The sequence below is a fragment of the Octodon degus genome, unplaced genomic scaffold (genome assembly GCF_000260255.1).
Source record: "Octodon degus isolate 3935 unplaced genomic scaffold, OctDeg1.0 scaffold00038, whole genome shotgun sequence".
Taxonomy (NCBI): Eukaryota; Metazoa; Chordata; class Mammalia; order Rodentia; family Octodontidae; genus Octodon; species Octodon degus.
This window is the reverse complement of record NW_004524614.1, coordinates 15,675,357-15,700,482: the sequence shown is the minus strand read 5'-3', so window position 1 is coordinate 15,700,482 and position 25,126 is coordinate 15,675,357. Positions and strand designations below refer to the sequence as shown.

General features: G+C 35.4%; 2 protein-coding genes across 18 annotated transcripts in view; one reads left to right on the top strand and one right to left on the bottom strand.

Annotated features, from left to right (window-relative positions):
- The window catches only part of Supt20h (SPT20 homolog, SAGA complex component), a 40,181-nt gene extending 21,797 nt beyond the window's left edge, over positions 1-18,384 (top strand). For 8 of the 13 annotated variants that reach the window (XM_023715018.1, XM_023715016.1, XM_023715019.1 and 5 more), the window contains 13 exons: positions 106-263; positions 1,448-1,474; positions 2,193-2,225; positions 3,451-3,568; positions 4,044-4,143; positions 4,282-4,440; positions 6,368-6,437; positions 6,898-7,052; positions 9,178-9,233; positions 10,443-10,535; positions 15,526-15,631; positions 17,415-17,524; positions 18,230-18,384. In XM_023715018.1, the coding sequence (XP_023570786.1) occupies positions 106-263; positions 1,448-1,474; positions 2,193-2,225; positions 3,451-3,568; positions 4,044-4,143; positions 4,282-4,440; positions 6,368-6,437; positions 6,898-7,052; positions 9,178-9,233; positions 10,443-10,535; positions 15,526-15,631; positions 17,415-17,524; positions 18,230-18,364 (1,320 nt within the window). In that variant the 3' untranslated portion in view covers positions 18,365-18,384. Of the gene's footprint in view, positions 1-105; positions 264-1,447; positions 1,475-2,192; positions 2,226-3,450; positions 3,569-4,043; positions 4,144-4,281; positions 4,441-5,425; positions 6,438-6,897; positions 7,053-9,177; positions 9,234-10,442; positions 10,536-15,525; positions 15,632-17,414; positions 17,525-18,229 lie in introns of those variants that run through there. The other 5 variants (XM_023715026.1, XM_023715022.1, XM_023715025.1 and 2 more) reach the window with 4 other exon arrangements.
- A 19-nt stretch (positions 18,385-18,403) lies between these two features.
- Exosc8 (exosome component 8) overlaps positions 18,404-25,126 on the bottom strand; it is an 8,478-nt gene continuing 1,755 nt past the window's right edge. The window contains exons 2-11 of one of the 5 annotated variants that reach the window (XM_004631095.3): positions 24,889-24,925; positions 24,668-24,731; positions 24,033-24,106; positions 22,698-22,743; positions 21,644-21,749; positions 21,506-21,551; positions 20,775-20,871; positions 19,890-20,010; positions 19,146-19,252; positions 18,404-18,826 (exon numbers count right to left, since the gene is read on the bottom strand). In XM_004631095.3, coding sequence (XP_004631152.1) covers positions 18,711-18,826; positions 19,146-19,252; positions 19,890-20,010; positions 20,775-20,871; positions 21,506-21,551; positions 21,644-21,749; positions 22,698-22,743; positions 24,033-24,106; positions 24,668-24,731; positions 24,889-24,925 — 814 coding nt within the window. In that variant the 3' untranslated portion in view covers positions 18,404-18,710. Of the gene's footprint in view, positions 18,827-19,079; positions 19,253-19,889; positions 20,011-20,774; positions 20,872-21,505; positions 21,552-21,643; positions 21,805-22,697; positions 22,744-24,032; positions 24,107-24,667; positions 24,732-24,888; positions 24,926-25,017; positions 25,069-25,126 lie in introns of those variants that run through there. The other 4 variants (XM_023715030.1, XM_023715027.1, XM_023715028.1 and 1 more) reach the window with 4 other exon arrangements.

Genomic DNA, 25,126 nt, shown 5'->3' with positions numbered 1-25,126 from the left:
TTATCCTGTTGCTAGATACAAGTTAATGTGTCATTTCTCTCTGATGTTTGCTAATGTGGTTGCGTACTTACTTGAAAAGGTATTACTTGGGATATTCTTTTGCAGGATGTAAAAGATGATTATGTATTTGAATATGAAGCTGGTAATCAGTGTCAGAAAACAAAGCTTACCATCCTACAGTCTCTTGGTGATCCACTTTACTATGGTAAAATCCAACCATGTAAAGGAGATGAAGAAAGTGACAGCCAGGTGTCTCCATCTCAGTGAGTTCTAATAAGTATATGTAAAACTCAGATGTATTTAGCAGGTACCGATGAGCAGCTATTAATAAGTTAAATTTTCTCTGCAGGGATGCACCATTTGTTACATATACCAAGTAGATTTGACACGGTATAGAAGAAATGTAAATCATAGTTATCATATTGTCTCAGTTATTTAAATAATTTCTTTTAAAGAACATATATTCTATTTTTATGCTAGCTTTGAAGATTATTTCTGGGATGTCCTTGTTTTATTTATCTGTTCACACTATGATTGATCTTACAAAATATGTATACTATATATATGTAGCATAGATTACAGGGTTGTTTTGTGTTTTTTTTAATTGAGATAGAGCCTCACTGCACAGTTCAGGCTAGCCTTGAACTCCAGATCCTCCTGCCTTATCCTCCTGAGTGCTGCAATTATAAGCCGGTGCCACCAACTGGGCTCAGTATTCGCATTTTTTAGTTTTTGCTGTTTTTATTAACACTTTTGATTTTTAAATCACATGACAATGTTGTCAAAAAATCATATAAAGAAGGGCTCAGCAGAAGAAGGCAGGGGTCAGATTTATGTCAGACTGTTTGTAAAGCACTTTATAAAACATTAATTGACATTAGAGTTAGAAAGGTTTTTTTTCCTCTTTTCCCCAGTAGCACATGTCAAACTCAGGACCTTACACTTGCCAGGGAGGTACTTATGCTGCTGAGCTATATCCCTGGCAGGAAGGTAGATTTTTAAAGCGTAGCTTCACCAGTATTTCAAAAGAAGTCAGTGAGCAGAAATAGTAGCAGGTAGGGATTCCTCAGTTGAGAAAAAACAAAGATCAGATATTTTAATTAACTATATTTTAAAAATCTTCCCTAAAGACATACATTGCTCATTTTTTTAAACTTACTATCTTTTCTAGGGCATGAGGGTATAATATATGTTTTCCTCATGAAAAATTAGGCCTAAAAGCTCACCGACTACTACTTTTTTTTTTTTTTTTTTCTGTTCACTGACTACTTTTGACAGGAAAAAGAATTTTTTTTTCTGCCATTACACTAGGTGCTGCATGATAAATTGTCTGCCAGGCTTTCATTGATATTCATAATGAGGAATTCATTACTGAGTAATTCTGAAGTTAAAATTTGAGCTGCATTAACTAAGATTTTTTTTTTTTTTTGCATTTTATATTTTTCAGCTCCTCTACAGATGATCATTCAAATTGGTAACTGAAAAATAAGCACTTTTAATCTGTTAAAGTCAAACTTTTTTAAATAACATGATAAAGATTTTTGTTTGAACTGGCATTAAGCTGTCTCCCTTGTCTAAACTATATTCTAAGGTCCTACTCTATAGCCAATGAGAATGTCTTTGAGCTAGGTGTGATAGCCTTTAATCCCAGCACTCTGGGGGGCTCAAGCAGGAGGATCATAAATTCAGGTCCAGTCTAGGCAAGTTAGTGAGACCTCATCTCAAAATATAAAAAAAGAGCTGGAAGTAGAGCTCATTGTGTAGGCAATAGCCTCGATTCCTAGAACCAAACAACAACAGAATGACCCAGAATCCAAGAGGAAAATGAGTGGAAGGCCAAAAGGTCCTCAGTATAGTAATTCAGTGATTTTGTGATAGGACCAAGCCATCACTTTTATCAGTGATAATTTTTAGGTAGGAAATTGGTAATTTTCAACTTAGATTATATTTTGATAGATAAATGTTGCCACAAAGTAAATGTCCCATTAGTTAAATCAGCCATATTTATTATACACAATTATTTTATGCATGCAAAATTTGGTTATTGCTATATAAGTTTAAAACATTTTAAATTTTTTTTGGATTTTAGTAGATTTAAAATTTATAAAATTGTGGACTAAAATGGGAAAAGTTTAAAATGGCTTTTTAACACATTCTTATCTAATACTTTTCTCTTTCCCTTTAACATTTAGGTTCATTATTGGATCAAAGACTGATGCTGAGAGGTAAAAAAAAAAAAAAAACCTGCATCTTTATTTTTGGCCAGAACAAATGTGAAAAGCTTTTGTCTTACACATTCGAGAATACTTTTTTTAGAAGACATAAAATTTGATTTTAGTTAATGCTGTTTACTCTTTAAAATTCTTCAAATTAGTAAATCATTTAATATTTGTAAGTTTATATGAAATTAAGTAAATGAACAGTAAAATCTCTAAAGCCCTCCGTAACTTTAAAATGCTAGGTTTTGGGTTTTTTGTTGTTGTTGTTGTTGTTGTTGTTTTCAGTATTTTACAGAAGAGTCTACAGGGTGTTCAGGGTCTCACTACTAGATTGGACTTGTAGTGATTCTCCTGTTTACAGCCTCCCAAGTGCTGAGATTACAGGTGCGCTACAATGCCCAGTCTCAATTGCCATCTCAAAACGCCCCAGGGGTGGGGCCAGCACAGCTTAAAATGCTGTTGATTCTAGGAAAAATATCAAAAGATGTGATATAACAAATGGCTAAAAATAGTTCTTTTCATGGGATGAGATTTTGAAGAACTTAACCGGATCTTTCTGATATTTTAATACCTGAGATGCTTTCATAGAAATAAGAAAATGGTTCAAAGAATAATGTTTTAAATATATATATTTTTTAGGGGCCTGGGAGATGGCTCAGTGGAATAAGCGCTTCCCTGGCAAGTGCAAGGGTCTGAGTTCAATCCCTGGTTCTGCAATAAATAAGTAAATAAATAAATTTTTTAAATAAAACTTAGACCTGAGCGTGGTGTGCACACCTGTAATCCCAGCACTCTGGAGACTGAGGCATGAGGGTTATTGTGAGTTCAAGGCCAGCCTGAACTACATAGCAAGACCCTGTGTCCAAAAGACAAAAAAAATTAAAAATTAAAAAATTTAGATATCTACTGTAGCTATAGAAGATGATTTTAATCTGCATTTGAGGCTATGAGTAATTTCTTTGGCTGCTTATTGGTTGTATTATTCCTATAATTTCTGTATTAGAAGTAAGATATTGAATATGTATCTTTAAATTGTTAGCAAAATGTTTTTAACATGAGTTTGTTATTGAAAATATTAGAATAAAGCATTCAAAGCAAACATAAGTTACCTTAATTTCCATTTTTGTTAGATTCTGTGGAACAGTTTTTCTAATAAAGCATTATTTGTTTTCTTTATAATAGAGTTGTTTAAAGGGCTAGCAGTCCTTATCTATTTTCTCCTAATACTCAGGGTAGTTAATCAGTACCAGGAATTGGTCCAGAATGAAGCCAAATGTCCAGTCAAGATGTCACACAGCTCTAGTGGCTCTACCAGTCTAAACCAGCTTTCTCCTGGGAAAGAAACAGAAGTATGTTTCATTGCTGTTCATTCCTGTTTCTTAAGGGATCAGACAAATGTTAAGGTTCATATTTTCAGAGGTAGGGAGATTATTTACTTTTGATTTTAACTTTTTTATGATAGAAAATTTCAAAAGCACACAAAGAAAGGCTAGTGTAAAGAACTCTTGTATTTCGGTCATCCAGCTTCCTGGAAAGGAAGGGTAGAGGAGTTCGGACGCTTTGACCTCCTCCTCTTACTCTTCTCTTCTTCAGTTCTCTTTCTTCTCTCAAGTGCTTAGAAACCTTTCCCTTATCCTGTAGGTGTGCTGCAGTGTACCTCCTTAGGTTTCATGTGAAATTATAATCTTCATTTACATTTGTGGCATTCAATCTGTGACCACTAAGAATAGTTCAGAGTTACAAGTTGGTTTCATCTGGGAGTTACTATTATAGGTAGCATTTTGATTCTTACAACTAATGTTTAATGTCCCTGTCTTTCATCAGGCTGAGACCGTGTCAGTTCAGTCTTCTGTGCTGGGGAAGGGAGTAAAACATCGACCTCCACCCATCAAACTTCCTTCAGGCTCAGGAAATAGTGCCTCAGGTGTTAAAATCCTTACTTTTCTATAATCTAAGTAAAAAATGTCATAAAATCATAATCTTTTTAAAAACTTATTTTTATTTCTGCAACTCACAGAATGTCAAATTATGAATCTAGGAAATAATTCTCGTGTTCTTCTAGGTAACTATTTCACACCACAACAAGCCAGTAGCTTTCTTAAATCTCCAACTCCTCCTCCGCCTTCTAAGCCACCAAATCTTTCTCGGAAGTCATCGGTGGAACTCAATCAAGTTAGTATGCTTTCTCCAGCTGCCCTGTCTCCTGCCAGCTCATCACAAAGTGAGTCATAACTTAAATTCTTCATTGAACTTTTAAAGCTTTTGCATCAATGTTTTTCAAGACAGCTTAGTTATTTTCAACCTGTGAAATAGTGAAATCTAAATGTACTGTATACCCGAAATAATGTAAATTTTGGAAGCTTCAAGCACAGCTCTTGTTTGTATGTACTATGTGTTCATTGTAGTATGTTTTTCTGTATATGCACTCTGTGTATACCTTTCTCCTAGACTTTGAACCTATACGACTTAAAAAATATTTTAAAATATTCTGATAATTACATGTGGCAGTAAGACTCCAAAATATTTTTTATTCCACTGTACCCTAGGATCGTGTTACAGTTTATGTGAACTATGTGGCTGATGTGGATAAAATGTCCTAAGAATTGTTGCTACAAATCCTATCTTTGTATATGTAAGAAGCCCATTAGTTCCAAGATGATGATAAAATAAACTGAAAACCAGTATTTTAAAAACACTCCTACACTCCTACAAATTATTGTCAGTTACTAAAATGTGGTTATGGTCATAAAGCATTCTCAAAATACTAGAATTAATTTTTGCTACTGGATATTTTTTTTAACATCAAGAAGAGTTATACATGAATAGAAATAATTGGGGAGAATTTCTTCAAATTGGTAAAAGTACCTGAATATTTTAGGTACCAATTTGGGGGGAGAAAAGCATTTCCAGTTTTTTAGATTTTTTCATAGAAAACCAGTGTGTGCTAAAAGTTTTAGAACACTGCACAGTGATAGAAGGGTCTTCGAATTAGATGTAAACATCTTCCTCTTGATAGCTCAAAAGGTGTAATTTTTCTGCCTTCTTGTTTTGCACAAAGAAAAAAATATAAATTTTCTGAAAGTCTTATTCACACTTCTTACATTGTGGGTATGGATTATGGTAATCTACTGCACACAATTGTTGCTTTAAGTAAGGGTTGAGTGACAGCTTCTGGACATTCACATTTCTTTCCTTTCTTTCTGCAGGACATGAAAGCTAAAAAAGAAAACACCTCAAGAGCTTTTGGTTTTACTTTTTTGGTTTTTGTTTTTTTTTTTTTTTTTAATTGATAAACTGTGCATACTTTATTCACAACAGATTTTCTATACATTCTACATTTAAACAGAAGTACACAGTTACTGTTAAAGATGCAGTATTACCTGTCAAATATTTATTTATTACTTTTTTTTATAAATTTGTTTGTCAGGATAACCTTGATGTGTTAGGACTTAAACATGTACATGCAGGTGCCAAATATGTTTGTTAACCATATGTAATTTATAAATATGTTCACAGTTCATTGCAGACTGTTACACTAAGCAGTATTTTTTAAAGTCTTGAATTAGTAAAATAGTAACAAAACTTAATCTGAATTCCTTTTGAACTTTTTAGACCAAGGGCAGCATGTAGGAAATGCACTTTTAAGTGGGTACTGTGGTAGAATACAAATGTATATTTTTACTGTTACTGTAATAGCATCTCTAATGGGATTTTTTAGGTGATATACTGCATCCTTAATTGTAATTGAGTGTAGAAACACTCATGTATCATGTGTAGAAATTAACACTTGCAGTTAACTGCTTAAAAACTGGAACAAATTGTCAGTACTAAGTAAGATTCCATTAACCTTATTTTAAAAAGGACTGGCCATTTATAACAAACTAGCAATTTTTATTTTTCTCAATGAGCAGGATCTGGAACTCCTAAGCCATCTACTCCTACACCAACCCCTTCATCGACCCCACACCCTTCTGATGCTCAGAGCTCAACTCCTAGTGCCCTTTCAGCCACCCCTACTCCCCAAGATTCAGGCTTCACCCCTCAGCCCACTTTGTTAACTCAGTTTGCTCAGCAGCAAATGTCTCTGAGCCAGGCAATGCCTGTAACGACCATTCCTCTTTCCACCATGGTAACATCTATAACTACAGGAACCACAGCCACCCAGGTCATGGCAAACTCTGCTGGATTTAACTTCATCAATGTAGTGGGCTCTGTTTGGTAAGTGTGTAAGGATGACCTGATTTTTTTAAGATATTCTCACCCATCTAAAAAAAAAAAAAAAATTTGTGAAATTAAGAGCATTGTTTTATTCAAATAGAAAGACTAGTTTATATATGGAAAGACATCTCACATGTGTGTTTTAATTTTAGTTAAGCATCTGTTACGTGCACTAAAATTTGTTATATTGATAGCAGTATAGAGTTTTCTGTTCATCCTTTTTCTACCTTTCAATCCCTTGGTTGGTTCTTTCCAAATGATACTTCAAAATTATGATAGGTACTTGTAGCCAACCTTGCTGCCAGTGTCAGCCTGACATTCAGAAAATGATACTGAGCATTAAATTGATTTTTAAGACAAATGATTTTGTTTTATAGTTTGTTTTATAATCTGAGGGGTTATGAGGCTTATTTTTCCTTTTTACAGTGCAAGTTTGATGCTTTGTTTTATTCTCCTGCAGTGGGACCCAGGCTTTGATGACTGGTTCAAACCCCGTGCTGGGCTGTAACACTGGTGCCGTAACTCCTGCAGGAGTAAGCCTGGCTGGCCTTCTCCCCTCAGCGAGCCTGCTATCAAGTTCATTGCCCAGTACCATGCGGGCAGCATCACGAGCAGGTCAGAAGATGGGAAGTAATGGCTGCTATAAAACTGAGCTCTATGATAAACATGCTATTTTAAGGTTATTGCTAAAGGTATCTAGTGGCATTATTTTATGAAGTATTATACCCTAAGTGTTTAATTTTCAAGGCTTCAAAATTCTGTGCTATTTTCTGATGTTGTTTAAAATAATGTATAGTAATACAGTGATGTCTTGGTGTATGAAATTAATTTCTTCTACAGTTTTGGGAAAGGTGGCTGCATTTGTGGTTCTATGGGGAAGATGGGAGTGGTTGTTGTTTTGTAACCCAAAACAGTTTGCAAACGGAAGCAAAATTTTGTCTAACCATGTTATTTGCAAACCAAAGCATTGGTGAACTGAGGTATCTGTACCTTGGAATATTCGATTTCTTACTGTTGAGAAATTTAAAAGGAAAAACAGCACTGAAAAATCTATCCAAAATTTTCTGTAGATTATGAGAATCAACAGAATTAAAACATGTTAAAATGTTACACTGATTACACATTCTAGTTTATATTTTGTTTTGATGAACATAAGTGACTTTATTGGCAGAAACCCTGGAAATAGATTTCAGTGTTCTGTTCAGTTAGGATATTTAGTGTACATGAACTTTATTGGTAGTACCATGTAAGATGGGTGCAGTTACTAACTGGCACCTTAGAGAATTCACCTAAATTTTATCCCTAGGCCTGTTTTATCACTGTAAAGAGGGAGTAAAAAATGTTTTAACTTCAGTAATTCTGAGAAATAAAAGTATGAAAATGCCTTTGCCAAGGCTGAAAGCACTCTAGATACCATCTTTATGTACTAAGCAGTGCAGTTTTCTTTAAGCCATTTTAGTGATAATTTTTCCTGAAAGGATACCAGTTTATATTATAATTGGGTTTTACCTTTCACTCATACAAGACCTTTATAGTTTCAGTGCGAGTTTTCTACCTCATCTTTTTTAATAAAATCTGATAAAGGACAAGATAATATTTTTAATTAGTGTTGAGATTAGTGTGTTTTATTAAGTGAACAAAATACACACTACTTTGAGAACAAGGTAAGCAGATGAAAGTTCACTCTCAAAACTAAGAAAGGTTTTCACTTTTTTTTTTTTTTTAATTTTATGTATTTCTATAGGGTCTCACTACTCAGCTCGGACTCATACTAATGCCTCTGTTTCAGCCTCCCCAGAACTGGGACTATAGGCTTGCACCACCAGGCCCAGTTTTAGTGTCCAGCTTGGTGCCAGGTCTTGAACCTGGGTTCCTGCACTTGCTAGACAGGTTCTTAGACCACTGAGCTACCTCCTCAGCCCAGCTTTCATTTTTTTAATGTTTAATTTTTTGACTTTTTTGCGACAGAGACTCACTATTTAGCCTAGGTTAGTCTCAAACTCACAGCAGTCCTTCCGCCTGCGCCTCCTAAATGCTGGAATCCAGGTGTGTGCCACCTGGCTCAGTTTTCACATTTTTTAAAACACAAGAAGAAAAATACATATCAGAAATTGTATATGACCACCACACCTACGCTATGGCTCTGTTCTGAAAATCTTTACCCATCTTGCACCTTAAGATGTGCTGTGTTTTGTATCACTGATTTTTAGGAATAATTTGAAAACTAACCATTGTTTTCTGATATGTGGTTTTGGTCCTTACCCACAAAATTCAACACACTTTGGCATCCAGATTATTAGCCTTTGTATTTTAAAAAAGAAGGAAAAGAAACTAGTATGAGCACACCAGTTCAGTTTTTAGAGCTAGGATTATTATATATCATTTAACACCAAAATATATAGATGCCAGTATCTTAAATATATTTTACACAACAGATAGTTTTATTATATTCATGGTGTCCATATAAATCTAAATTACTTTTTACAGGCAGCAGTTACAATAGTGAAAAAGAAATCTGAGTTTCTGAAATAAGAATATAATATACATCTACTGCTCTGAATTTTTTAATAAAAGCTCAGTATTAACATTGAACAAAATGTGTGTTTAACCTTTTTTAAGTATGGAAAATAAACACAATCTGTGGAGAAAGTACATGAAATGTCTTTATACTAAAATATAAATCATTTTCATAGATAATATTGTTGTTATTTTATAACCATGAGTTTTAAATATTTAACAGGTGTTCCGTTTGGTTTAAAAAATACTTCAAGTCTCAGGCCTTTAAATCTACTCCAGGTAAAACTGAAGCACTGCTTTTAATTAAAGTTCTTTCTTTTTTTTCCCAATAATGTATATCTATACAGATTCTGAGGTCTGTTCAGAATCTTCTAATGGTGCAGTTACTGCTACCTTTGTATGATTGAGTGGATAAGGAGAAACATTTTACATACCTGTTGGGTAGTCACGTCCATAACCCTCTTTAACCAAGAACTTTCATACCTACCAGGTCCTATACGTGCCCAGAGTAGAGACAGTAGATTTATTTGGAGACTAATCTACTCTCTGCAGCTATTCTATGTGCCCATATTTGTATACTATTGGCTTACAATAGATGTGCTTGAATGGAATGTGAAAATGTGTATGTGTTCCTGAGTTTATTTAGTATGTACACATTGAGGAAAGAAAAACTGAACTTCTGTTGTCTGTGCTATATGTTCAAATTTACCAGACAGTAATCTGTGTTAGATGGAGAAATTTTGCCCAAAGATGGAGTGTCTTTTGTGTTGTTGCTTGTTTTTCTTTTGACTATATATACCCAAGAATTCTGTGGTTGGTATTTCGTTGAAATTTCTATAAGGACCTCAAAGTTCTTACTACTTAGATTCCCTCTGGTTTAAAAAGCAAAAACTTTCCTGGTATATTTGAAAAGTCTACCTTTAAATTTATGGGTATTTTCTTCAGTGTTTAAAAAAAATTAATATGCATTCAGAATAAGAGTAATAGTCTCCTTGAATATGGGTATCTGGTGCAAAATTCCTTACTGCGTTATATGAAAAATCCATGTATTTTTGGGTTTTGGGCAAAGCTAGAACAAATTTTGAGGAATAGGTTTTGTTAATATATATTTCTGATTCATGGCATCTTACTTATTTCTAGTGCCTTTAATGTTATTTTGTATTGTTGTAGAAGAGCTAAATAATTGATGTAAACTTGAATAGCTCTTTACTTTGAAGCAGAAAGATTTGTCTGAAAGTGTTACTATACTTGAAACCCAGAGTAATGGCATTTAAAAATTATTTCTAAACAGATCTTTTTAATGACAGGTAACTTAATTTGTTTTGATTTCTCTTCACCTCTTAACTCAGTACCTACCTAGAAGAGTGCTTGAAACATACATAGTAAATATTCCAAAAGAAGCATGTAGAATAAAGAAATTTGAATATTTTGTATAAAATAATCTGAAAAGAGCTAATCTTTTATATTTTTAAATTTTATTGAAAATAGCTTCCCAGTGGCTCACTCGTCTTTAACACCCAGCAGCCGCCGCAGCAGCCGCCACAGCCCACAAGCTCCAGTCCTCAGCAGCCCGGGGAGCAGGTAGGCTTCTGTCTCTACATTGTGCCCGTAGAAGCAGGACATTTTTTTTCCTATATTCTAATTCTGTTTCAAGTGGTTTTATTTGACTTATTGGAACAAACACTTTCTGCACTTTTCCTTTATTAACAGTAGTAACCCAGTTACTGGGTACCTATTTTTAATAAAACACACATTCTGAGTAGGTGATGTCGGGTCCTATACAGTGGGGATCAGACTGAGAAAATGACTCATAGCTGTACTTTGAATGGCAGGACCAGGTATTTGTCCTTGTAGTCATCATTCTTGTGTTGTTGCTGGCTAGAATACAGCTGTCTATATTGTCACGTACAAGACAGTAGGAACATGGACAGAAGCAAATATTGTACACCATTAAACATAATGACATTGAATAGCAGCTGTAAATTAGAAGAAAGCACTACCAGTATTTCTGAATGTGGGCCACATTCTAAAATCACCTAGGAAACTAAAATCTATATCGTACCGATTCCTGGGTCCTACCCCTATTATACAAGTAAATATATGAAATATTTAAGTGTGGTGACCCACACATGTAATCTCAGCCCTGTGGAAGACTGAGGGAGGAGGATCACAAGTGTGAGTCCAGCCTGGGTAGCTTAGTGACTTAAGACCCTATCTCAGAGGAGAAGGTGCTGGAGGCATAGTTCAGTTTGAATCCTGAAGATATAATTCCCAGTCCTTTAAAAAAAAATGCACATATATTAATTGATCACCATCAGTGCTTTTGTCAGTCTCCCTGCTTAAGTCTTGAGTCGTTTTTTTATCTTGCAAAAGTGTAGCTTCTACACAGTAAACAACTCCTATTTTTCTTGTCCTTTGTGTTGCTGGCAGTCACCATCCTGGTTTTCCATGTGTTTGCTTGCACTAGAAATTTCAAGCAAGTTAAATCATAGAACATTTGTTCTTCTGGCTTGTTACCTCTTCAGAGAAAATATACTTCTGGGTATACCCAAAGGTAGATTTGCTGGATTGTAACAATAATTCTTGTACTTTTTTGAGAAGCACTGTGTGTTTTCTGTAGGGGCTGCACTGTTTTACATTCCCACCAACAATGTTCAGGAGTTGCAGTTTGTCCAAATCCTTACCAATACTTGTTATTTTGAGTTTTGAGTTGCTGCAGCTCTGTACTCTGCCACTGAGGAGCTGTATTCATCCCTGTCTTGTTCTGAACCACAGCCATCCTAATGAACGTGAGATGATAGTCTCATTGTTTTTGATTTGCGCTTCCCTGTGAAGTGCAAAGTGGCTAGTGATAGGGGGCATCGTTTCAGATACACAACCGTTTTCTGTAATCTTTAGGGAAGTTTCTGTTCAGGGCCTTTTGCCCATTTTTTGTTAGGATATTTATTTTTTCAGTTGTGAAGTTCTATACATCAGGTATATGATATGCAGATACCTCCTTCCATTTGTAGGTTGCTTTTTCACTCTTTGTATTTTTTGCCCAAAAGTTTTTAATTGTAATATAGTTTATCTATTTTTATTCTTTTTGTCTGTGACTTTGGGTTCTATTATAAAAATTATTGCCAAGCCCAGTGTCCCTAGGCTTTTTCCCCGTGTTTTTCTGTATGGGTTCTGCAGTTGTAAGTTTCTTTAAATGTATGTAGTATGTTTTTCTGAGAGGTTTTTTCATCATTTTTTTGAGATAGGGTCTCACTCTAATTCAGGCTGTTCTTCAACTCAAGGTGACACTCCTGCCTCAGCCTCCCAAGTACTAAGAGTGCAGGTGTGCACCACCATGGCTGGCTGTCTTTAAATTTATTGAAAATGTTTCCCACTTGCTTTGTATGTTTTGAGAATTCTGTTGCCAGTCTAATTTTTTTGCTGGTCTGAATGTATTTGGTCATTTGGCTTAGAGGATCCAAAGGTTTATTATCTTCAAAGAATATTTTCACTTTAATAGATACCACATCTTCCCTATGGGCCCTTTTATTATGTAGATTCAGGTCTTTATTTTTTGAACTCTTTCCTGCAACTGAGTTGAGGTCATTCTTTTCTAAAACAAACATTTAATGTGCAAAACTTCACAATATTGCTTAAACTAATTTTCTACTAATTCCATGCTGTGCCTTAATTTTTTTAAATGGTGTAACTTGTGAATTCCTTTTACATGGGCTTTAGATAAATGTTTGATTTCCACATATTTGAGGATTTTCCAGGTAACTTTCTATAATTGATCTCAAGTTCACTGATTTTTGTTCTGTTTATGTCAGCTCTGGAGATTGAAGCCAGGACCTCTGCGCTGAGCTTCATCCTTAACCTTATTTTATTTTTGAGACAGGGTCTCCTCAAGTTGCTCTGTTGTATTCTAGCCAGTCTAGGCTTAAATTTGTAATTCTCAGACTTCAGCCTCCCAGAGTATTGGAATTATAAGTGGTGCTATGCCATGCCCAGCTTTGGTTTCTAGTTTAAATCCACTGAAAACATGCTCCATTACATTGATGTTTATGATCCAGAACATAATATTTTGAGAGGGGCTGGTGAGATGGCTCAGTGGTCTAAGGCACCTACTTGGAACAAGCTTGACAAAGCACAGGGACCACGGTTCGATCCCCCAGCACCACATGCCAGCCAGTCCGCCCCCTGGTGGACTGAGCTGGCCACACACACACACACACAAATAAATAAATAAATAAATAAATTTAAAAAAAAATTTGAGAAATATTCTATACATGTGTGAGAAAATGTGTATCACGTGCTAAGAGTATTCTGTATCACTTGTAGCATATTGTTAGGTGGTAGTGTTTAGGTTTGTTCCCCCTTTTTATTTGCTCCATTTGTTAGAATTCTGTAACACAAAGTGGAAATTTCTGTTTCTCCTTTTAGTTCCTCAGTTTTTGGGAAAAAAAAAAAAAAAAAAAAAAACTTTCTGAAGCTGTATTGTTGGGTACATGCACATTTAGAGTTATGTCTTTAATTGGCAGCTTATGATTATATGATTTTTATCTAGTAATACTGTTTTTGTTTTAATCTTAATATTAGCATAGTACAGCTTTATCCTTTTAGTCTTTCTTCAGGTATTTTTATTAGCTCTTATTCAAGCTCTTCTAATATGTTTTTTGTTATTTCTTCATATTTGTAACTAACTCCATTTATGATATATACAATCTTTATGTTTGTTAACATAGTTTAGGGGAGAAATTTTCATCAGCTATTGTTTTTTACATTTTTTTTTTTTATTTATTTGAGGGAGAGAGACAGTGAGAGACAGTGAGAGAGGGTGGGGGTGGGTGTTGGTGTGGCAAGTTCAGCCCACCAGGGGGCGGGGCTGGCTGGCATGTGGTGCTGGGGGATTGAACCGCGGTCCCTGATGCTTTGCCAAGCTTGTTCTAAGTAGGTGCCTTAGACCACTGAGCCATCTCTCCAGCCCTGTTTTTTACATTTTGCATTTTTTTGTTGTTGCTTTATAATAGCTCTGTCCTGGAGGAGGTGTGGTTGGCTTTTTTATATTTGTTTTATGAACCTTACTGGAAGTTCAGGAGTGTTCTCTTAAATCAGCTGTATACTGTTCTGTGTTCAGAACTGGCCCCTCAAGATAAATCAACTTTTAAAAAAATGTCTAACTTATATTTTATACTGAAATATTTCAGCCATTGTTTTGCTGAGCAAAGTGCAAGTTAATTTATTTTTATAAAATGTGTTTAAAGTGTCAAGATTGAGTCCTAGGTCGCAACTATTTTTTCCACTATTTCATCTAAAGATTTTAGTTTTTATTTTAAATTAATGGCTCATTTTAAATTTTTCTGTAGACAATGTACTTAGGTCCATTCAGTATTTTGTAAGAAGCATGAGTCTAAATGTATAGTTGCAGGGTCGGGGAGATAGCTCAGTGGAATAAGTGCTTGCCTGGCAAGTGCAAGGTCCCAAGTTCGATCCCTGGTACCACCAAAAAAAAGTACTTTATTGTTAAGTGTATAGTTGCTTCAGCACCATTTGTTAAAAAGCTGTCCCTCTTCAATTGAATTACTTTGGCTTCCTCACAGTCATTTGGCTGTGTGGATCTCTTTCTGGCTTCCTCAATCCTGTTGATTGATCTGTTATTAGGCAGCAAATACACCACTGCCTTCATATTGTGAACTCTCCAGAAAATGCTAAGCAGAATGATACTTCCCACTGTATTCTCTTTCAGAATTGTTCTTGCTAATCTAGGTTTTTTCTCTTTCCATATGAATTCTAGAATCACCTTGTCTACCAAAAACAATCAAAAAAGCTGGGTGTTTTTAAGGAATTAAATTAAACCTGTTTGTTTGTTTGAGAGAATTGGCCTTACTATATGAATCTTCTAGTCCATGAGCACAGAAGTCTTGCATGTGTTTTATTAGATTTGTACCTAAGGGTTTGTTATTTTTTATTTTTGTTTTTTAATAAATTATGGTATTAGGCCAGGGATATAGATCAGTGGACCAGCACCTGCCTGGCAAACACAAGGTTCTGAGTTCAATTCCTAGTACCCAATCAGTCAATGTATTTTAGTGTACACATTTTTATTTCTAAAATACATCATTGATTTTTGTATGTTGGTCTCATTTTGCTGCTAAACTTTATTGATTTTTCCATATATTCTACATAAACCTACCACTTGCACATAAGGGCATTATTTTTTTCTTTTATAATCTTTATGCCTTTTATTTCATTTCTTGAAGTACCCTGCTGAGAAGTTCCAATATTATATTACAAATGGTGTTTTAAGCTTAAATTTTCATTACAGCTTTATAAAAGTTTTAGGCAAGTGTAACATAATAACATAATTTTGTCTCAAAATATACACAGCCTTAGGGATTATTAATTTAGGATCAAACAAATTCATGCATGTTCAATTCTGAAAAAATTTTCTTTCAGTTAAATCTTAACGTTACATACCTTTTATAGTCTTGTTCTTTTTTGTAAAACCTAATTTTTCTTACACTATAAAAAATTTTACAATCTAAAAATTGTTTTTCCTGTATTTTTATAAGTCATTTATTTTTTAATTCAGGGTTCTGAGCAAGGTTCAACTGCTCAAGAACAGGCCTTATCTGCTCATCAACCTGCTGTTATTAACCTCCCTGGAGTAGGAGGTTTTATGCAGTCACAGGCAGCTGGTATGTATCTTCATAATTTTCCATGCTAAATGTACTAAAAGTATAATATATTCGGAATCTTGACACTTATTTGCAAGCTGAAATCAAGAAAAAGTGAGGTTATAGTTAATCTGTGAACTATTAAATAGATTTACTGATGGCTGACAGTTTTTTCCTTAATAGCTGAGAGCTTTTTTTATACAGTGTATACAGTAGTTGTCTTCCTAATATTATAGCTTATCAACAAAATTTTATACAGTTATCTTACTCAGAAGCTACTAAAGCTGTTGGCAGTGTTTATGATAAGTATATGTTAGCTCTCCACTTTCCTTAGATACTTGAGACTATTTTCATAGATTGCAGTTTTTTGACTCATTCTTTTTTTTTTTTTTTTGTATTCTAGGGAAAGGTCTGCAGGGTGTTCAAGGTCTCACTACTAGATCACAATCAGTGATTCTCCTGTTTACAACCTCCCAAGTGCTGGGATTACAGCCATGCACCACCACGCCCAGTTTCAATTGCCCTCTCAGGGCGCCCTGGGGGTAGGGCAGGCACAGCAGGCCAGGGCATGGAACCCCTAGCCCTTGCGCCTGCTTGCAGGCGCTTTAATCCGCTGAGCTATTTGGCCGGCCCTTTCTGTCCCATTCTGGTAGCTTGTCATTCTGTGACTTAAATCTTAATGATCAATAACATCACTTCCGTAGGACCTTTGTAAAAAGTGAAAAATGGACTACCCACTACTTTGAATATTTTTGTCAATTGAAGATAGTAACTTTAATTTCACTTGTATTTAAAGTCAATCAGCTACATTCATGAGAGAACTGTGACAGAATTTGAGGATTTAATGAGTAAACATGTCAACATTATAATTGTCATTGGGCCTGTGATGCTTTTGTATTTAAAAAAAATTTTTTTTTTTTTTTGTCTTTTTGAGACAGCGTCTCCCTATGCAGTTTAGACTGGCCTTGAGCTCACTTTGTATCCCAAGATGGCCTTGTACTCCGTAGCAATCCTACATTTCTATATAACCCTGTTCACAAATTTAAGTTCTTTAGCATAGAACCAACGTATTTATTTTGAAAATAAGTAATTTTTCCTGAACTTCTAATTCATAGCTAATTTCCAAATAAAAGTTCATAACTATATCCTATTAGTACACAGATTATAAATTTTCTAAAATAGCCTTAAGGTAAATTTAGTGGAAAGAACTCTAGGCTAAAAACTCCTGAGAATGTTTCTGGCTCCATATTTGTCACTGATTGCTTTGATAATCACTCAACACATGGCCGGCAGTGAGACATAAATAGCAGCCCTATTATATTAATGTGTTAAACCAGGTAGGCCTTAAACTTCATTAGTACATGAAAGGCTTGATCTCAGTAATAATGGTCTCAATCAGCTCAAAATTGTCTCTTCATCAAGTCTTATTTGAAGCACTTGTCTTACCAGTTTTACCATTTTCCCATGTCCCTTTTCCTATTTCATTGGGTGTTTTTGAAATGATGTGCTCTATTTCATACTGTACAAGAAGTAGTTGTTTTTAAAAATAGCACCAGCATCAAACTTGAGGGGCAAGAGAGGGAATAAAGTGCCTTTGCACATGTGTGCCCTCACTCCCTTCATGTCCAGGAAGTTCCATCAAGTGACACCTTCAACTAACAGCAGACTAAATTTATTCTGAAATGTCTGTCATTTGATAGTTAATTATACTGCTTTTTTTCTGTTTCATTTTCTGTGTTGTCCTTTCCTAACCCTGGTAGCCTTCAGACTTTCTGACTGGCCTGCTCTCCCTTCTCCTCTGTAGTGTTGTCTCAGCTTGGCTCTGCCGAGAACAGCCCTGAGCAAAGCCTCCCTCAGCAGAGACTCCAGCTCTCCTCTGCCTTTCAGCAGCAGCAGCAGCAGCAGCAGATCCAAGTAATCCAGCAACTTCACTCGCATTGTGCTTTTTAACTCAGCTCCAAAAGTACCTCAAAATCTTTTTCAGTTTTACTGTCTTTTAAGACTGTACAGTAATTGGTAAATAACTTAGTAAATTTTATTTAAGTTTGACGTTTAGCCAGTCAGCTTGGAGCACTGAATGTATTTTGTACATTAAGCCTGTTTTCCTAATTGAATTTAGAATGTGTTGAAATGCTGGTGGCACATTAACATACATTTTTCTGGTTGGCAGTTTTAATTAAAACAGTTCTAAAGTGCCAATTATTTACATTCAAATAATGTACTGCAGAAGTGTTCCTATTAGTAAATATTATACCTGTGTAGAAAACTTATTTTAATAAGAAAGTCAATTGTAGTTGAATGTCTTGATAATTCAGGGTGGTCTTATAGTATTATAAACTATCCTTATAGAATAAAATGGTAACTGAAGTTGCTGAGTTACTGCAATTTAGACTGGCAGGGCAAAGTAACAATTGTGAAGTTTGCCAGGCATCATTTAAAAGCCCTCAGCAAGCTTCTTGCTGTGCCACTGGTGCTGTTTGATTGTGCACTCTGTGTGTTATAGTCCCTTTTTGTTACTTTGGTGCTCTTCTCCCTTGCAGTTGTTTTCATCACTCTCAGGAAAAGCACCTTTCCACAACTGTTTTTAAGCTCACTTGAATTTCTCCCTCATTTTTGCAGCAGTTGCGATTCTTGCAGCATCAAATGGCTGTGGCGGCAGCAGCAGCACAAACAGCTCAGCTACATCATCGACATTCAGGCCACCAGTCAAAAAGTAAAATGAAGAGAGGCACGCCTACTACTCCCAAATTCTGAGTTTTCTTTTTTAAAATCTCAAGAACAGTGAATCAAAAGGATTTTTTACTTCATCTTTTTTTTAATGTTTCAGTATTTTACACTGCTAAATGTACAAACTTTATACAAAAGTACAACCCTATGATGTTTAAATAAAAACAGGGAAATAGTTTCATGAACCAGGGTTGTTTTGCCTAAGTCATTGCTTTTCACAAATGATTTTACTGTATATATGTGGAAGGGACCTAAGAAGTAGTAGAATCACCTTTTATAGAAGAATGTAGTTTGATATTTATTTAGTATAAAAAGTTTGTGCAGCCTAACAAATACAATTTTTATAAATTTGTTTTGAAAATGTGGTGCTGGTTTATTTGGGTTTCATGCTCTTTATTACTTCATCCATTAAGGTCTTTACTTCCTTGTGTCTTGTAACTGCTCGGCTCATGCAGTCCTGAAGTTTAGCTCCAGTCAGTCCACTTCCACCTGAAAAAGTATTGAGCCAATGCTTTTAATCAGTTCTTAATTCTATAAAACATCAAAGTCAATCTAAGTTATAAAACAAAAAAATGGATGTCTATATTATCACCTCAAGACGTGCAAGTTACGTACATACAAGACCTTCTGACAAGATACTGAGAACCACTGACATACAGTATAAAATATGTAATAAATTTGAGGTAGCAAATAAACCAGTAAACCTGTATTAGCCAATAAAATCTATATTCCTCTTTCTCACCCTAATAAATTGTTCACACTGAGTTTTCATCTCCTAGTACTTGAAACATAGGTAGCAGGAACCTGCCTGGTTTGTGAAGACAGCTGAGCCTGCCTTCCTCGTCCATCACTACTGTTAAGGTTCCTGTTGCCAGACGCTCCTCCTCTCCCGTAGGGTCAACTATCAGCAAAGTGCTATTAAAAATAAAAAAGAAAAGAAAAGAAAAAAGGTTAGCAAATCCACAGAACACATTTAGTTTAAAAGAACATGAAATATACTACCTGCATTTTACCATAAGTATAAAACAGCTAGACTGCAAAGAAAAGTGTAGAGACCTGCTAATACTTGATAAAAAAAGAAAAAACTTGGCTCTTAAATTTCTGAGTATACCAAAGTCCTTGGTAGCAAATACTGAAGATCACTACTTGCTTAATGAAAGAATTGAAAATATTATTACACAGCTATAGGGACCTCAGAATACAATTCAGTGGTAATGCTCCATGGATGCCCTGAGTTTAATCCCTAGCAGCACACACAAATTACAAGACTAAATAGGAATATGTAAACCAAGGCTCACAGAAGGTGATCACAGAAATAAATCACCCAAATCAAGATCATTATGAAGTGCAAAGGTTGACAAAAATAAGTGTGCAAGGACCCAACTGTCCATGCATGTGTGTGGTGGCACATGCCTGGGGCAGGAGGATCACTGAATTCGAGGCCAGCCTGAGTCATATAGCAGGCAAACTAGAATGTGGAGTCACCATAGGCATTTCTCTTAAAAAGTGACAACTCTGACTGTACAAATCTTCAAATGTTTGATCAACTTACTCATCAAATACAGCAAAAGAAGTTGCAACTGGGTGTGTTCTAATATTCAAGAAACTTTTCTTCTTTAAATTAACTTCTGCTAAAGAAGTTTCTTCATTTATACTCACTTCAGGCAGCTGTACTACAAAAAGAAGGCACACATGCAAAATGTCTTAAAGGTTTCTTCAAATTCCAAAACAAAATAGGACAGTAACAGTGGCTAATACACTGTTACCTTCAGTATAAGACACCAACATTTGATGGTCCATACCATGTTAGCACAAACACACAAACCTTTTTTTTCCCCAATACACTAAGGTATATTAATAGTATACCTTAACTACCTTTCTATAATATATATATGTATATTTCACTGTGTCTACTCATCAAAAGTTACAAAGTATTATCCTTGTTATATTTAGATTAGGAAATAGGAAACTTAAGCACAAAAAGAGCTATGATTCAAATGTAAGGTTTATTTTGTAAGACTGCTGTTTAATTACATCTTCAGATGTATTATCAATTCAGCAATACAATACCAAACCAATCTACCTAATGTCTTACTGATATGGTAATGGAACTTTACCATTAAAGCTGAGACTTATGGCTTTACAATAAAAATAAATCCACTCTACTGCAGGCAACAAACTTAAGACAAATTCTGGAGATCTATCTTCATCAACTCAAAAAACAGTCAAGGCAACTCTAGAAAGTATTCAGAAAATATAAAATTTCAAAGTGTATTTAGAAAATCATGTCAGTAAGTTCATTACTTAAAAATGCATGACTGGTAACTAAATCTTAAAAAGCCATTGAGAGTTCATTGAGCAAATGTACATTAAATACGTCACAAAACAACATTCTAATTCGATAAGAGGAATGCTGCCTTTTATTAAAGCTGCTTACCATTTTTTAAAGCCGCTAACAAAGCAAATGTGCAGGCATCCAAAATGTTCCCATCATAGTCCAGGCAAATGAGATCACAGTATAAAACCCACGCAAGCTAAAACAGGTCACACAAAAAGAAAGTAAAACTTCTGGTGGTAAAAAGTACTATTTACTTAAGACCACAAAACCCTTAGTTAGGCAAAATACATTTCAAGGCGCAAAAGCTTTATAAAATGTTCTGCCTTTATAAAGGAGAGAATCAAAAGAAGTGGACAGGTTGGGTGAAAGTATTTCCGTTGCCCTCAAAGGAGATGTGGGGGCAGTTTCTTTCTCCTTGCTAGGTTAGATGAGGGAAATGCTTTTGAAAGCCCTAGCTAGAACTCAAAATGTACTTTCCCACAGAGGCCTTAATATATGACATGTTTCTTAGTATGCAGCCTATCAAGCAAGAAACCCTTTTCTAGCTCTCATCAATCCAATTCTAGCAGGCAGAATTTTGGGATCCACCATGCAGCACAAACAAAAGAACTTGCTATAAGAAGACATTAAGAAAAATTAATTTCTCTCTTGAAAGCCGACAAGCAATTAAAAGATGGTTCCCAAGGAGACAAAACCTTAGGAACTTGTTTTTATGAACTACAGTTTATTTAGAGATTAAGTTTTTACTGAATTCCATCTAAAATGTGTAAGTCCTCCATATTTGATACTATAAAAACACTTCAAAATAAAAGCTCATTCTCTACTCTTACCTTTCCAGAAGAAATACATAAATCCTCTTTCTGAATTATCTGCGAACTTGATTGAAAAGGACAAAAGACCACAGTAAGTAAAAGGTCAAAAACTATTTGAAAGTAAATGATAGTAAAATTTTACCATACCAATCTTACTTTTCAATGACATCTGCGATGAACTGACTCGCCACCTGGGCCTCCTCTCCAGGAGGACCAGAGCGAAATCTCGATGAACACAGCGGTGGCAGATCCACATTAGGAACTGAAAGAAACACTCCGCAGCTATGAAAGTAGCTTCTAAAGGAAGGGCGTTCAATCTACAGCAAAGGCAACGGGGACTATGGACAGACGTTTGCAGGCAGAAATCAAAGTAACATTATAATAGTATTTTTTGGGGTTTTCGTAACACCACTTCTAAGCTTAAATTAAAAAAGAAATCTGTATTTTTTTCATGTTTTTCCACACAGTTTTGTTTTAAACATTTACATTAGGCCTCAATCCTAAAACTTTCACCTTTTCCTGGATTCTTCTCAAATCTTAATTTCCTTAATCTGTAACAAAATAGTCCTACTCACACCTGTTACTTTGCATTTTAAAAGCATTGGCTCCTACTATAAGGAACACATGGTCCATACCAAGGAAAAACTGCAGTTTAAAAAAAAGAATTCATGGAAACCGAAAAGTTTGCAATGACAACCCTTTGTCTAAAACCATTCCGTATCAGGCTGGCCAAACAGCTCAGCAGATTAAAGTTCCTGCAAGCAGGTGCAGGGGCCAGGAGGTTCAAATCCCATGGCCTGCCCCACCCCTGTGGGGGGGGAGATGAGACAGCAATTGAGATTGGGTGTGGTGGCACGTGCCTGTAATCCCAGCTCTTTAGAGGCTGTAATCAGGAGAATCAGGAGAATCACTAGCGAGTAGTGAGACCCTGAACACCCTGGAGACCCTTCCCCAAAATACAAAAAAAAAAAAAAGACATTCTGTATCATTAGATGACAAATACATAAATAAAAATTGACTAATTTGATAAAGATTAAATTTATGACATTCTATATTTTGCTACTGTGCCTTTTAGCACTTTTGAAATGTGCTTTATTTTCTTGCCTTTATTTCTGAATATTAAGAATACTCTTCTTAAATCAATTACTAGGCCTTACTTAGAATTAAGTGTTACAGCATTTATATAAAATTACAAAAGCATTTAACTTACCAACATACCCTTTATCAGGGGCATCTGTTGGTGGTACTGCAAATTCCTGTAGAAGAAAACAAGTTTCTTACGAAGAGGCTACTGAAAATTGTGAAGGCAGTTGGTAATTGTGAAGACTTCTTGTGACTCACAGAAGGGTCCACCAAGAATGCTGAGTTACCCACCCCACCTTGAGCATCTACTGTGCTTGAGGAATTGATTCAGGGACCCTAAGGAGACTGGCTCTCATCCTCACAATAGCTTTGCAAGGCACCAATGCAACATACTAAAGCACCACAGTGCTGTTCATCAACACTACCTGGGGGTCTGTTTAAAATTACTCGTGGGCGGGCCGGGGAAATGACTCAGTGGAATACATGCTTCCCTGGCAAGCGCAAGGGCCTGAGTTCAATCCCCGGTTCCGCAAAAAAAAAAAAAAAAAATTACTCGTGGGCTTTCTGCACACCCTCCTTGTCCTTATTCAATAGCCAAGAATGTGAACTGAATCTCCAAGTGGTACTAAGAGAGCTCAATCCCGGGTATCAGTGTGGTCAAGAGCAAAAGCCCTATACTCAGTAACCCAGTTCAATGTCAAACCCACATTTAGCAAGTGAGACGTTTGGAGTAAGTCGTTTAACCTCTTTGAACCTCCTTATTTGTGAAATGGGCAAAACAGTAATGCCTGCTCCTAGGGAACTAAGAAAGAATGAACAGTACAATGCAATAAAGTCCCTTGGATAAATCCTTTCAGGAAGTGAGTATTCCAATCTTACTGTCAGTTACTTCTCCAACCTTACCAAAGAAAACTGAACTGTGATATAGGGTAGACAGAGTCAAAAAAGCAGATTAGAAATCAGATTTAGGTCCATATTCTGCTTACGAACCTTGTATACGTGGACAAGTTACTGAACCTCATCTATGAAGCAGGAAATGGGAACCAATTCCATATAGCACTAGTATTATCTGGCACATAGGAGTACACAGTAAATGAATAATAGTTATTACTCGACCCTTTAAAACTCAGTTGTCTACACATTTACACAGATTAAATGCTATCACTGGCTACAAGAATGTCAATATAAAAGTTCTCAACTTCTCAAATAATGTAATCAAAATATAAATGTAATGATTCAAACAATTGTTTCATGAAATTTCAGTTGTCTGGTAAATGTTCAAAAATTTTAAAGTCATTAAACTAGGACTGCATTATCTAATAAAGCCAAAAACTCTTGGGAAGTTAAAACAAATACTAAAAACCTGATACCTGTTTAATCTACAACAGAATTATAGGTGTATGTTATTATTTGAAACTAATTTCACAACTGCAATGTCAGCAATTTCATATATTAAACCTACCGCTTTAACGCCACAAATTACTGTAGTATTTCCCAGTTTCACTAGAGCAGAACCATCTGCTGTACTAATTGAACCTGAAAAGATAAATATGGTATATAAGCAAAATGAAGTCTACAAGGGGGGCCGGGGATATGGCTCAGTGGAATAAGCGCTTCCCTGGCAAGCGCAAGGGTCTGAGTTCAATCCCCGTTCCACAAAAAAATTAAAAAAAAAATTAAAAAAACCAGCAACTGAGTGTGGGCATGATGATGCACACCTATAATTCCAGCACTGGGGAGGCTAAAAAAAAAAAAAAAAAAAATGAAGTCTACAAGGAAAAACAGCTACAGAGTTATAAAGTGTCTTAGTTTGCTATGTATGAGTAGCTTCCTACCCTCTCAGCTACTTATAAAGTTATTCCACATTCAATACATTAATTTTGAAATACATTACTCTTTTTAGTGTTTTAGGAATTTCATCCCTATCCTTGGATTATCACTTTACAGTCAGTCACAGGGATTGTTGCACAGATAAAAATCTCAACACAAAAGCATCAAATCCCATTGATACGAAGAATTTGGCTGGAAATGTGTTTGAAGGATTGCAAAGGCTAACACTTAGTAATGTCATACAATTGAAATGAACAGATATCCTACCTATGTTGACAGTTGTGGTTCGGAATTCACCAAGCTCTCTTCCGTCAGGTCGGCAGTTCTCTTTCTACAGTTTGTTCATAGTGAAATAGATGACATTTTTTTACATAACCAAAAAGAAATACAATAAACCTCAATAACCCAAATAAATTAAATGGAATCTTGTCTTCAAAACAGCATGACAGTATCAAAAGCCATGTGTACATGTAACCACCTTTACTCACCAGAAATCTCCTGTAATACTCCAAAGGTTCCACTGTCCTGAAATATATTAAATATAAGTTAATAAATCTTAAACCCAGAAGCTAGCAAATATTTGAAGCCTGATGATGCAGCATCAACTGCACAATTACCTGTTTCACAAATTCTGATACTTTCGTGGTCATGTGTAGTAAATACAAAACCAACCAAACATTCCATCCTGAACTTAACTGTGCTGTAAACAACTACAGAGGACCAGGA